At 39.6% G+C, this 12,428-nt stretch overlaps 1 protein-coding gene across 1 annotated transcript in view; it reads right to left on the bottom strand.

Annotated features, from left to right (window-relative positions):
* The window catches only part of IGF2BP3 (insulin like growth factor 2 mRNA binding protein 3), a 115,382-nt gene that overhangs the window by 43,822 nt on the left and 59,132 nt on the right, over positions 1-12,428 (bottom strand). The window contains exons 5-6 of the mRNA XM_057420438.1: positions 457-508; positions 306-369 (exon numbers count right to left, since the gene is read on the bottom strand). Of these exons, the coding sequence (XP_057276421.1) occupies positions 306-369; positions 457-508 (116 nt within the window). The remainder of the gene's footprint in view (positions 1-305; positions 370-456; positions 509-12,428) is intronic.

Raw genomic sequence — 12,428 nt, 5'->3', positions numbered from 1 at the left:
CCATCATCTGTCATTGCAAATCACTGACTTTCTGCCCTTTCCCATCAAATATTTCTACCCAAATTTTCACTTTTCAAAGTTATTTTTAATCAAAGTGCAGGAAAATATAATAATAAAACATAACAAATAAGGATAAAACACACGAGGCTTGGTGAGGGGAAGACTAAGAGACTGTCTTAAAAGTTAATGCTTACATGATCATTTTATCAATACATAAATCAGAAGGGAAGTTGCATATAAAATCACAACAATGTGAATCCCAAAATGCAAGTGACACAACAGTAACAAGTACATTAAAAACTTACTGTCTAGCCTGGTCCTTATTGCCATATGTTACATTTACAACTGCAGTCTCCGTGTCAGTGTTCACTAGAGAGAAAAATGCAACAAAAAAAGGTTCAGTGTGTGCTCACTTCCCACTCCAAATTTAAAAGCAATTTGAGAGCAGAGCCATACCTTGCTCACAGTTCTCCACTGTTCCATACTGAGCTAACAAACTGTCCAGCACCTATGAAGAGGTAAAAGAAACGACAGGTTTAAATTTCAAAACAGATTAACAAAAACCAGCCTGTAAAACTAGTAAAACATGTAATAATATTATCAGAACATAAAACATTCAAGGCATCCACTCCAATAAGGAAGAAATGTTGACTATTTTGAGAAGAACAAGCACATGTTGCTTGTTTTCTCTCACATCAGACAATCTGCATGTGAAACCTCATGAATGTGAAAATACAGAACATAATTCCAAGAAGGCACATGGCACTGCAAGTCACACACTCTGAAAATAAACTTCGAAGTCACCTATCCTCAGAGTGGGCTAAAGCACAGGCAGGAAGAATCAGAGAAGAGCAAATCTGAAATAAAACCTTTCCATGCATCCCAAGCACATATGTGTAACTTTGCGTTGTTTGGATTTGTCTTTTTTCCCCTGCCCAGTATAATGTCATTCTCTTACTTAGAGGCGGCTTGTCTATATAGAGAAGTTAATCAGAATAACCAGTACATAAAGAGCTGTTCCACAATTATTTTAACAGTTTTCCCAAAGACCTGTTCCAGAGGAATCACTTGCACAACAGTCTCTTCATCATTATTTGAAAGAAGCAATTTGTCCTTTGGCAGAAAGGTAGAGAGGAAGGGCTAAAACCATATGACATAGGGCAAAAGAAATCCAAATAAAGTGATTTTATTTGGCATACATTGGTTTATTCTAGTCAAATGGAGGATGAAGGGGCAAGAGACAATGAGCCTTTTAGGAAAACCCAAGTGCCAGAATATTACAGTTAAAACAATACCCACAGTTATATTTTCCTAAAATTCCCACTTTATATAATTCATTTTCTTCCTGGTGAGAAGTAATGTGACTGTGGCAGTAACTAGCACAGAACACAAGTACATCATTGTGGTTTACTGCATCCTAAATGTTTTGTCTCAAGAATTAAAATGATGCTGGAAAAGTTCACTATTTACACCAAGAAGTGAAAATGTAAACTTGCAATATCTTCTGTGACCAACATGTCATTCTTCACTTTGGTCGGTCTCTTAGGGCAAAATGTCAGTATGAAATGGAAGAACCCCTTTTGGGAAAGGAACAAAACAAGGAAGAAGGGATAGAAAGAAAGCAGTAGGCATAAAAACACATCTGTGCAGCTTCTCACTGCAGTACACTCCCGTTTGGCATAACCAACAACTGTATGTGTACAAAACCCCAGTCCCTAAAAATGTAAAATTCAGAGTTTACAACCTCACGAGATTAAGAATTTAAAATTATAATTTATTACTGCACAGTATATTTTTATTACAATATAAAAGACATTTTTAAGATAAACTGCAGTTTATATGCCCAACTTCCACCAGTATAATTTTCAATCTTTACCACCTACTAAAAAGGAAATTGCCCAGACATTTCAAAGGTAACATTTCAAACCAGGTATTTAAAAGGCAAAGCACTGCACTACTACTTCCAACTGCAGAATTTCTGTATCTTTCTTGTACAGGGTCTAGTAAGTTTTGTTGGCAACTGTTTTGCTTTCATAGACAAGTTGTTAATTGTCCTCTCCTTCTACAAATAGAGATTAGCCTACTCAGAGTTTGCCTTTTCAATCCCCTAAAAACTAAATTTTTCTGCCACTGCTCAGGTCTGACAATTTGAAACTAAAGTAAAATCTGCTCTGAAATCCGCTAGATATTCCTGATGCAGGGATGCTCCAGGGGATTCAAGTAAATTAAAAGGCTGTGGAAGAGCCTTTCAAGACAACTGAAATGTTGGCACAGACTAGTAGTAGGGTTGTAAGGTCTTGCAGGTCTGCAGCCGTACTTCCAACGCAAGCCAGGAGAGTCACCGCATGCGATTAGAGGAAAGCCTTCTTCCACAGACAACTTAAGTGGTAATTGTGCCTCCACTGAAATCAGCAGGTGAGCAGAATCTCAGGTGGAGGTCAGGGTTTTAAAACAAGAAAAGCAAAGTAAGTCCCTGGCTTAGAGCTCATTCTGAGATGTTTACCTGAAATAGGATACTAAAGAGTTCATTAGTCTGATAAAGCAATTTCTTTGTCCCTACGGTATTTCAACACCCTTGCTGTACTACACAGCAGACCGTACTACAATGTGAGCTACAGTCTTTAGTTAGTTCAGACAAATTTGTTAAATTTCAACTGCACAGATCACCAGCTCATGCCACTCTACCCTAAAGAGGCATTGCTTCAATATCACAGAATTTCACTGTCATCCTTAATCATAGAGGAAAAGATCAAAACTGGAATGCCAGAGGTACCACAAAACTCTGCTACATAATTATTAATCAATATTTTGTAAGCTATTTCCATATCAAATTGATATTCTAAGCTAAGCATACCTTCACGTTAAGACATAAGTATTAATGTCATCAGCTTCAAGAAACAAAATGCTTTAAAGCTGAAGCCACGAAAGTTTTTAAAGATACTATATTTTCTCAAAAAACTACTACTTTCAGCATGTTTCTGATCAGTCATCAGAAACCTCTCAATCAACTAGTCTTGCATCTGCTCCAAGAAGCCCAAGAGCCAAAAGGGTCCTTTGCTGTTAATACTGAGGAATAGCTCAGGATGGCACAGAGAGCATCCCACCCATCTTCACCAGGAGTTCTCCACTTATGCTGCTCCTTAACCCTCTTTTGAGCTGTGTCAGTCAGAAACACTGTCTGTCTGGGCTTTAATCCAAGTGATTTGAGTTCCCATATTCTTAAAAGTGTTGCTTTACCGAACAGATTTATGAGAAGTTTCCGTAAACAATCGGAGTTTTCTTTAACTGAAATGAGAAAAAAATCCTCTTAGGCTAAAGACACTTGTTCTCCACAGCACTATTCTTTCTGGATGCTTGCATTTTCATCACCACTGTTCTCAAGCAGCAAGCTTTCAAGTGTGATCAGCCACACAGTCTTTTAACCAGGCTGTATTTAAAACACACTAGTAAAGTTTCAGCAGCAGTCTAGGTATATGCACGCGTGCATGTGAGGAACAAGCTTCATGGGTGAGAACACTTTTAAACGACCCAGCTGATTCAGTTGGGAAAAGTCATTACAACTGTCTTAGAAGCCAGACCCTCTATTGTAACATACTTTCAAAACACACAACTGAACTCCTGCATGTTTCTTGCTTCACTTGTATTTACTGCAATAGCCAGTTTCTATTCACATCCTTAGTTTTTTCCTATTTCTCTTCACAGTCTTTTCCCTCTCCCTGTTTTTTTTCCTCTCTAGCCCAAAGCCTCTAGCTCTGCTGCAAAACAAACATGTTTTGTTTAAGCTGCTCTTCCGTAACACTCTTCATGTACAGCCTTGTTGGGCAATCAGAACAAAATTCAAAGCCAAGCTGGTGGTGCAGCAGCAATTCTGATGAGCAGCTGAAAAGAAAAGTTTATTTGTACAAATATTTAATCTAAGCTGGAAAAAAAGTCTTTCCTTTTCTTGAGCTCTCCTTCTAGCAGTTGTCTAAATTGGGTCTCCTGCTCTTGTTATAGCACAGATGTCTCTCTCACAAAAAGCTGCAGTCTTATACTGTGGACTTTCATTCATCAAGCTCTAAAAGCCAATTCTGACTTCATTATAAAGAGCATTACCCTACACCAAGCCCCACAAATTGAGACTGCTTTACAAGGAAAAAAGAAACAAGGAAACATTACTCTTCAGTAGAGCCAAGAGCTCAAAGCACACATTAAAATATCCCAGTTCTCATACAGATTTCACAGGTTTAGAAGTAGCACCTTTGAACAAAGCAGAGCAGTTGTTTTCTGCACTTTCAGAACAGACTATTTCATACACATCATCTTATGGTGCTGTAGGATTTCTGCCCTACGCCATAAGCAAATTAGTCTCAAGACATCTGGTCCATAAGCACAGTTATCCATATTGTTTCTCTCTCACACATGCACTTAGCGATGGGATCTTCACAGTAGTGCTGTAGAACCTGAAGTTATTTTCTCTACTCATGTAGAGCAAATACATTAGACCATCGCCCTTGTTTCCATGACTCCTGTCACATTGATTAGGAGTTAAAATTAGACAACACAACAAATCACAAACAGCAGAGGCAAAGAGATAGGAGCATCAGGATCATTTGGTAGAACACCACATGGAAATTTTTGGCTGCAAAGGCCTTGACCATCCTGGGTAATTTAACAAAGAAGGGGTGGAGGGGGAGTCAGGCAGCAATATGAGGAAAGAAGTTATTAGTGCAAGTTGCTTTTTGATTTGAAAGAGGAAAGATGGGTTGAGAGAAAACAAAAAAGACAAGTAAGGAAAGGAGGGGACATCACTCCAGATAACAAGCCTGGCTGAAACCATTAATGTGATCTACACAGTTCAAGTACTCTGTTGCTATAATTAAGTCCACAAGAAAAAGACAATTTTCAATTACTTATATTAATGCAGTTCAAACTGGCCTGGTGTGACAGCCAGTGTGCAGCGCAGCACAAGCAGAGCTGGCATTTTGCGACTTCCATGTGTGAAACAGGACCTCGCAAAGCCACCACTGTCCTTGCAGCCCTACCAGCTGCCAGCAATTGATGATACCAAAATGGGTCTTTGAAGCAGCTTCAGTTTGGCATAATCTTTTCACTGGTAGAAAGCACATCCCCAACAACGGGCCCAGCTAGCACGGCTGTGCAGAAAATTAAACATGAAGAAGCCCCTAATAAATGTCTGAGGAAGCAGTTATTTTTGAAAGATGCAATGGGATAACCCTGCATCACCTGTGTGGAGTCCAGGTGAGCTTGGCCCCAGGTCACCCAGCACACCTCCCAGGCTGGGCAGCCTGTCTGGACCACTGCCATCAGTCATAACTTAAATATGGCAACTTCACCCATTTTCACCAAAAAAGAAAGTCAGAACATGCTGGCCCCTTGTAAAGGCAGAGGAGCACGGACATGGAGCACCCAAAACAGCACGTGGTCTGCCAGGACAAAGTTATTCCTCCAAAACCTTGTGAAGACATTTGAATAGGCAAAGCCACTTTGTGATGGCTCAATACACTGCAGCATATGGTGATGGTGTTTTTCATCTTGTAGGCCCTTCAATACCCAGTTTACTGTCTCAAGAAACCATGACTATAGTCTGGAAGAATCAGAAAAATAAGTCTGGAAGCTGCTGAAGTCATTGTTTGCACACACCAGAAAGGCAGCGCCTGAAAACAATAACTCTGGCTTATTTACCACATCCCATACAAACCCTGGAGTGAATTCTTCTCCTGGGAACTTACAGTTACATCCAAATGTTCGAAACTATTAATAAGTTTACCCTATAATACAATTCTGTTTAGGTGGCATTACCAGGGTTTTAAGAATGTAAATCTGAACCACAGAGAACAAAGACAAAATTGACAAAGGAACTACTAATTGAGTGACCAATTTGGACACCAAGGGCTTGATTTTCCACAGCACTCGGCACGCCTGTGTGTTCAAAGAGCAGCTTCAAAGTCACTTCTGGTAGCAAGAAGAACACAGCACTTCTGCAAGAGGGACCTGAGGTTCATCACAAGACAAACTGAAGTCAAGGCACGCTCTAAGTAACCAACAGCAACTTCTGCTTTAACAGTGTGCTCAGCACCAGAGACCAAGAGGTGCAGAATTCAGTTTGCCATGGCAGCATTCAATTCCTCTAGTCAAAGGAGTTTGTCTTCCTGAAAGTCCTCAACTTGCTGCACAATTAAGGAAGTGTGTCATGAGTAACAGGGGCACAACTCTTACTGACAAGTAATCTCCTCTGCACAAGCTGGACTTGCTACTTGACAGCAGAGCCATCCTCCCGCCTGAGCCAACATCCCTCCTACAGGCCCAAGAGCAAACCCTATTTACCTTGTTCTCATTATGGAACATCTGAAACACTCAAAAAATAAGTTGATTAATTGTACTAAAGAGGAGATGATTTGGACTGTTTCAACTTCAGTGTTTCAAGTTAAGAAAAAGTTATAAAGCAACTGATGATAGGTCTCAGGTAGAACATCTCATGCAACCATAACTACAGCTATTGTAACCAACTCCGCATACCATATGTGTTTAAAAGTATTTCCAGATAATACTGCTGGACCATTTACATTTATTTATATACATATTTATATATGTATTTATATATTTTATATTTATATGTATATAATCGCACACACCACATATATAAAATAAAAAGGTAACGGAAAAAGAGGACTAAATGCTTTGAAACCATATTGGTATTCGAGAAAAACATTGAAAAGGTTTTGCCTTAAATCTGCTAAATCAAAGAAATCGCATAAAGTATAATTAGCATAATTTACAAAAGGAAGAAGGTTAGCTTCTAAAGAAAACAATTTACAGGAATCCAACGACTGTAAGCAACATGGTAAACCACTACAGATGAAGATCAGCATCAGGACTTTCTTTCCTTTCAGTAAAACTTCATACAATGGAAGATGAAAAAAGTCACTGACAATATTGTAATGAAGCTCTGAAAATAGAAGAAATTGCAAAAGAAATTTTTGGGCTACAAGGTTAGCCCAGGTCCTCGATGAAGCAAGCAAAAATTTGTCTGCTTTCATGTTACCACATTACACCCTAAACAGGAAAGAATCTCTTCAGTGTGTGATAGGGAGGAAAGATTAGTGCACATTACACTAAGGAAGTACGGGATGAAAAAAAAAAAAAAAAGAAATCTTAGTATCAAGGCTGACAAATGGCATTAAGTGATCTCTAAGGTTAAAAAAAATGAAAAAGCAGTATTTGAAATGTTTAGAGAAAGGAAAAAAAAAAACAAAACCCAAAACCAACAAACCACTCATTAGGTGCATGGGTGGCCTGCTTTACAAAGAGATTAAAGGGAACAGGATAATTCAGTTTGGAAAGGATCGAAAGGGAATATGATACAGGTATTATGAAATAACGAATCACGTAGAGATAGCCAAATTGGCAGCTTCGATTCACCCTTCATCTAAATTAAATGAAAACAAGTTTGAAAACACAGAAATAGGTATTTATGCAACATTATCTGAACGTAATTAAGCACTGCACAATATCTGCTACAATACTGCATTAATCTCCCCTCTCATCATGCTAAAGGTGTAACTCCAAGAGCAGTTTCAGATAATGCCTGAGCTTAAGAACCAGGTTAGCACTAACGCAAGCACTTCTGATGCAGTACCCATCCTGATTTCTACAAAATTAAAAAGCACTGTCACACAGATGGGCCCTTAAAGGCAGCAACTGTTGTTTAATGCAGCTGATCCCCATTCCCAGGATCTCCTTGTGGGCACTGATGGGGCCCCCTTCCTCCTCCTTGGGCAGACGGGCTACCAGAACATTTCTGCGGCTCGGCGTGAGGGAAGGATCACATGCCGGGCTGGCAGATGGGAGTTGTGAAACGTAGTAGGAAGCAGCAGCAACACTTAGCTCGTGTTCATCTGCCTCCTCTCGCATTGAGGCAGCCAGTTTAAGTGGAAACACTCTCCACTGCTTCCACAATCCCATTTGTAGTTTGCCAAAAGGAAGTTTAAAAAAGAAAAAAAAGAGCAAGCCATAAAATCATTACTATCCAGTGAGTATCCATTGCCCAACTTTGATTAAATGATAGACTACACAAAAGCAAGGGAGCCAGCAAATTTTTAAAGAATGTTTGGAAAATACACAGGGATGAAGAATGGATTTTCTGCTTCGCTCACAGCACTGTATTAAAATACAACTGGTGTTTTATTGGCAGTTTTGACACCTTCTTATGGAGGCATCCAGCCCTGGTCTCTGTCAGGAAGACTGCTGCTCAGCCACACAGTGCAAGTTGCAATGTCCTGCTCAGTGACATGAAAACCAGAAAGGAAACAGTTACTTTTTTCCTTTCCCCCTTGACCTCTCAGTCTTCCCAACTTTGCTAACTCTATATCATTACCAGAAACATCTTTTCAATTGAAAGGTTTGTCAGGGAGAATTGTATTTCTCCTCTACACTTTACTCTTCTCCCTGTGTATGTGTGCACATGTGTGTGCAAAAGACACTTTCAAAACCTATTTTCTGTAGCTAATATAAAGTCTTGAATCCGCTTCATTACTGCTCTACGAGGCTGGTGCTCATCTGATATTTTTAGTTTCAGCATAATAATAGATCCTTCATTTAAAAAATGCCTTCTGTAAAGTTGGAAACCTGCAACTGTAATGGGAATCTGTCAGACTAAAAATCAATTCTTGAATCATCTTTTAGAACAGATCAATAATTACAAGTTCCAAGAAATTTCTCAACAAGAGCACAGGAATAGTTTCATGAAGAGGCCACGCATATGAAAAGTTTTCCTTCTGGTGCAGGTGTGCTGGTGCAGTGTAGAAACAGAGCCAACTCAGTGCTCGATACCCCTTGATTCCCAGGGAAAACTTCCCTGGGACGATTGTCCCATATTCTAACATTAAGCATTTCCTCTAGATCTGCTTGTAACTATTGAAAAATGATAGAGGGAATCATAGAGGAAAATCCTGTAATGTGGATTTAGGGTTCATAGATTAGTACAGATAAAAATAAAGTATATTAATACTGAGATGGAGATCACATCTGAGACTCTCCCTCTATTGTGCACAAGACTCAAGATGACAAGCTTTCAGGAAGAAGATAAGTCCTTAACAACCACTTCATGAATATCTTCAATCTCTTTATAACCAGGAAAAAACTATAAAAAGCTTGACGCATTTTACTTGAGTTATATTCACAGGATTTCCCTTCCCCCTTCTTAAATTGGTCATCTACCAATTTAAAAGCCAAGATGCATGCCATGCCTTGGCTTCCCAGCAGTCCTACTAAAGGACAGCACTGCTGTGGACCAGACATGTAAGAGAAGGTTTGTCCTCTAAACAGCTAGTCTCTGAGCCTACTGAAGGGAAGGAATTGTTACCTGCATTTACAGAAGCTTACAGATATATGGGTTGGGTTGCTGGATATCCTCGTACAAAACTTTTCCTCAAGCTGTCAGTGCATGTCACCTACCTCACCTCCTCAGTTATTTTGCTGGTATGGCAAAAATCCTGTACCAGAATGTAGACCAGCAGGTTCATAATACATGGGGCAGCTCAGTCACTTTAGTTGTAACAGCTATAATCAAAGTTGCTGAAGTCATCCCAACAGCTGGAGAATACAAGTTTTTCTTAGTCTACCTCTCCTGGTTTGTGTGACTATTTTCATGGAGAGGTGAGGAATAAGGACAACCTTATCTAGTCCCTGCTGTAGGAATTAGGCCATGAAAGAAGTAGAGGAGGTTGAAGTGGGACTCAAGAATTTAAGCCTGGGATCAGACAAAAAATATGAGTTGTATGTACTTTAGAGCAAGGAGCAGAGATCCTGGTAAAGAGAGATCACCACCTTCAAGTATCTGAGTTACTCTGAGCTGCAGAATTGGGTTAAAATAAAACCTGCAGGAAAAGTCTCTACAGTACTAGCTAGTGCAGAGGAGAGCTTTGCAAACACCAACAATTAGGGCCGTCGAAGTCTTCAAGCTGCACTAATATGAACCTTGGAGCAGAGGGGTTTTGAGTGCAGAAAATTTCTGTGGCAAGACATTATCTAGCAGCTAACCATTCAGATATATCATAAAAGTATACAGATTTCAAACACTCAAAACTAAGTTATTAAACTCCCCCTAGAAGTTGAAGAGATTATCGTGAAATACTGTTAAGCACATATTTACAAAGAGCTATGAGATTTCCAAGCCTAGCTTAAATTATACCAGCATTATATCCAACTCATGCATTAATCTGAGAGGTAAGGTTTAACAGGATGTTTACAAAAAAACACAGACTTTTGAATGTAATTATCTGAACTAGAAATAAAGATTGCAAAAGATGCACTATGCTAATACCATTTGACCTATATACCCAAACAAAACAATTCAGAGCATGACTGCTGAGTGCTAGCTGACAGCTTGCAGACTATAAATTGCTTTTAAGTGTCATTCGATTGCTCCTTCAAAATTGACAAGTAAGATGACTGGAACAATCCAAGAAGAACAGCCATAGTTAAATCAGTTAACTATGCCTAACGTGGTTCAAGAGTGATTGTTGCTTCCATCTACTTGCATTCAGAGCCTCCTACAAAGAGAGATAAAAAGAGTTTCCCATTCACAGCTGTGCAGTGTGTATTCAGTCACCAGCAAGCTCTCCAGGTCTGAAGTTTATTGCACAGCCTCATTATTAATAAAATTAGAATACGTTTTCACTTCTTAAAAAGGGAAAACAAAAGAGGTGTAATCAAAACCAGCAAGTTTACACTGTTCCACTCATTTTGGAGTAACTGATACTCTAGTGGCACAGACCTGAAAACTGAAATATCCATAATCCTCACAAATACTGGAATGCATAGAGGAAAGTAGAACTACCAGCTAACACAGGTGATACATGGTTTCTTGTTCTTTTATTCAAAGGTAATTGCTTGCTCTGGAACATAGTTAATTGCCTGCTACTTCTCAGGCTTACTTATAAAAAACACAGGAAATCAAATACAACACTGCAGAGGTCTGCTGCCCCAAGGAGGTCTGCTCACTCCAATGGCCCCACAGGAAAGTTTGCTCCCAAGTCTCTGCCTTATATTTTACAGCTAAAGTTTCAGTTCAACTAAATCAGCTCTGTCCAAGACATTAGGATTTAGCAGCTAAAAAGCCATTAGAGCTGTCCTTTGCAAGGATCACTCTTGCACAAGCATCTGAACAATGTGGTAACTCCAGATACTAGACTGAAGCCCTTCATTTTTAAACACACAACAAAGCACTTATTTTCCAGAAACCTAGATATACCATTTCAATGCAGCTTCTTTCTTCTTCCTAAAACAGGCACTGCAAGTATCTGGAGAAGTGGCTCCAGCCCTCTTTCACTGCTGCTCTATAAGTAGCTGCATAAGCTACCCTCTACTAACAGTACTTTAACTGTCTACAGCAATATTCCCCTGAACATGAATCAAAACCATCTGTAGTAGTAATAAAGAGTAAAGGCAAACAATAGTACAGGGCACTGTAGTTGTATGCCATTTACCAGTTTCACATATACTATACAATAAACTATCCTTGTCAAAACAACTCATTCTCCTTCAAATGCTTAAAATTTAAAATTTTTGACATTTAAAAAGCCAGCACTGTTTAAAATAAGGGAAGTGGGAGTGTAAATCCCCGCTATACGCCTGTATGAATGTACACTTCATTCTGATTTTTCACTGATTCATAGCAAAACACTCAGCCTGACAGAAGGGAAACTAGAATTTTAGGCACAGAGGGAAAGAGTACTTCAGTGCTTTGCTATTGACATGGGAAGAAAGAGGAGGTGGTGTAAGAGGAACTGAAATCTTGGTTATTCGTCTGCTGAATGTTTAGGGAGTCACAGTGCTTAAATCCCTGCTCATGGCATCTGGATGAGAATGCAATATGCTATTCAGGGCTAAGCATAGCAAGGAAATGCAAAGACCAAGTAGTAGGACTGCTAGAGCAAGGGAAAAATTGATTTCAAAACATTAGTGGCATACATCTCTTACATTAAACAGCAGCCCTGCATAACAAAAGCAGCAACAAATCAGGGTGCCCCTTGCCTCAAAGAGCTTGCAAGGTGTAGGCAATGAATGCAACAGCTACATAGGGAAGTATTATGGGCAGGGGGAGAAGGGCGAAATAAGAAACACAAACATCCACCTGATTTTTTGGTTCACAGGTTGTCTTCAGCCAGCCTGGCCCCCTCCAAAAGCCTGAAGCAGGCCCTCCTTACTGCCATAGGAGTGAATAGGCTGCCTGAGTGCTGAAGGCAATGGAAGTGAACAGTAAGCATCCAGGAGAGATTTCACAGGGAAACAGATCTACACCACTTAGGAAAGGACATCCAGCAAGTTACCAGTAATACTTCCTAGGTGGGGCTTTCAAACTATGAGGGGCATCATGAAAGAGTTCTCCCAAAACTCTGGACAACAGAGTTTAGGGGCAAGCAGCA

This window comes from Pezoporus wallicus, unplaced genomic scaffold, assembly GCF_028554395.1.
Source record: "Pezoporus wallicus isolate ANWC-B61680 ecotype Strahan unplaced genomic scaffold, APGP_CSIRO_Pwel_v1 contig_5441, whole genome shotgun sequence".
In the NCBI taxonomy this organism is placed as follows: Eukaryota; Metazoa; Chordata; class Aves; order Psittaciformes; family Psittacidae; genus Pezoporus; species Pezoporus wallicus.
Note: the sequence above shows the minus strand (reverse complement) of the source record. Positions and strands in the feature narration are given on the sequence as shown.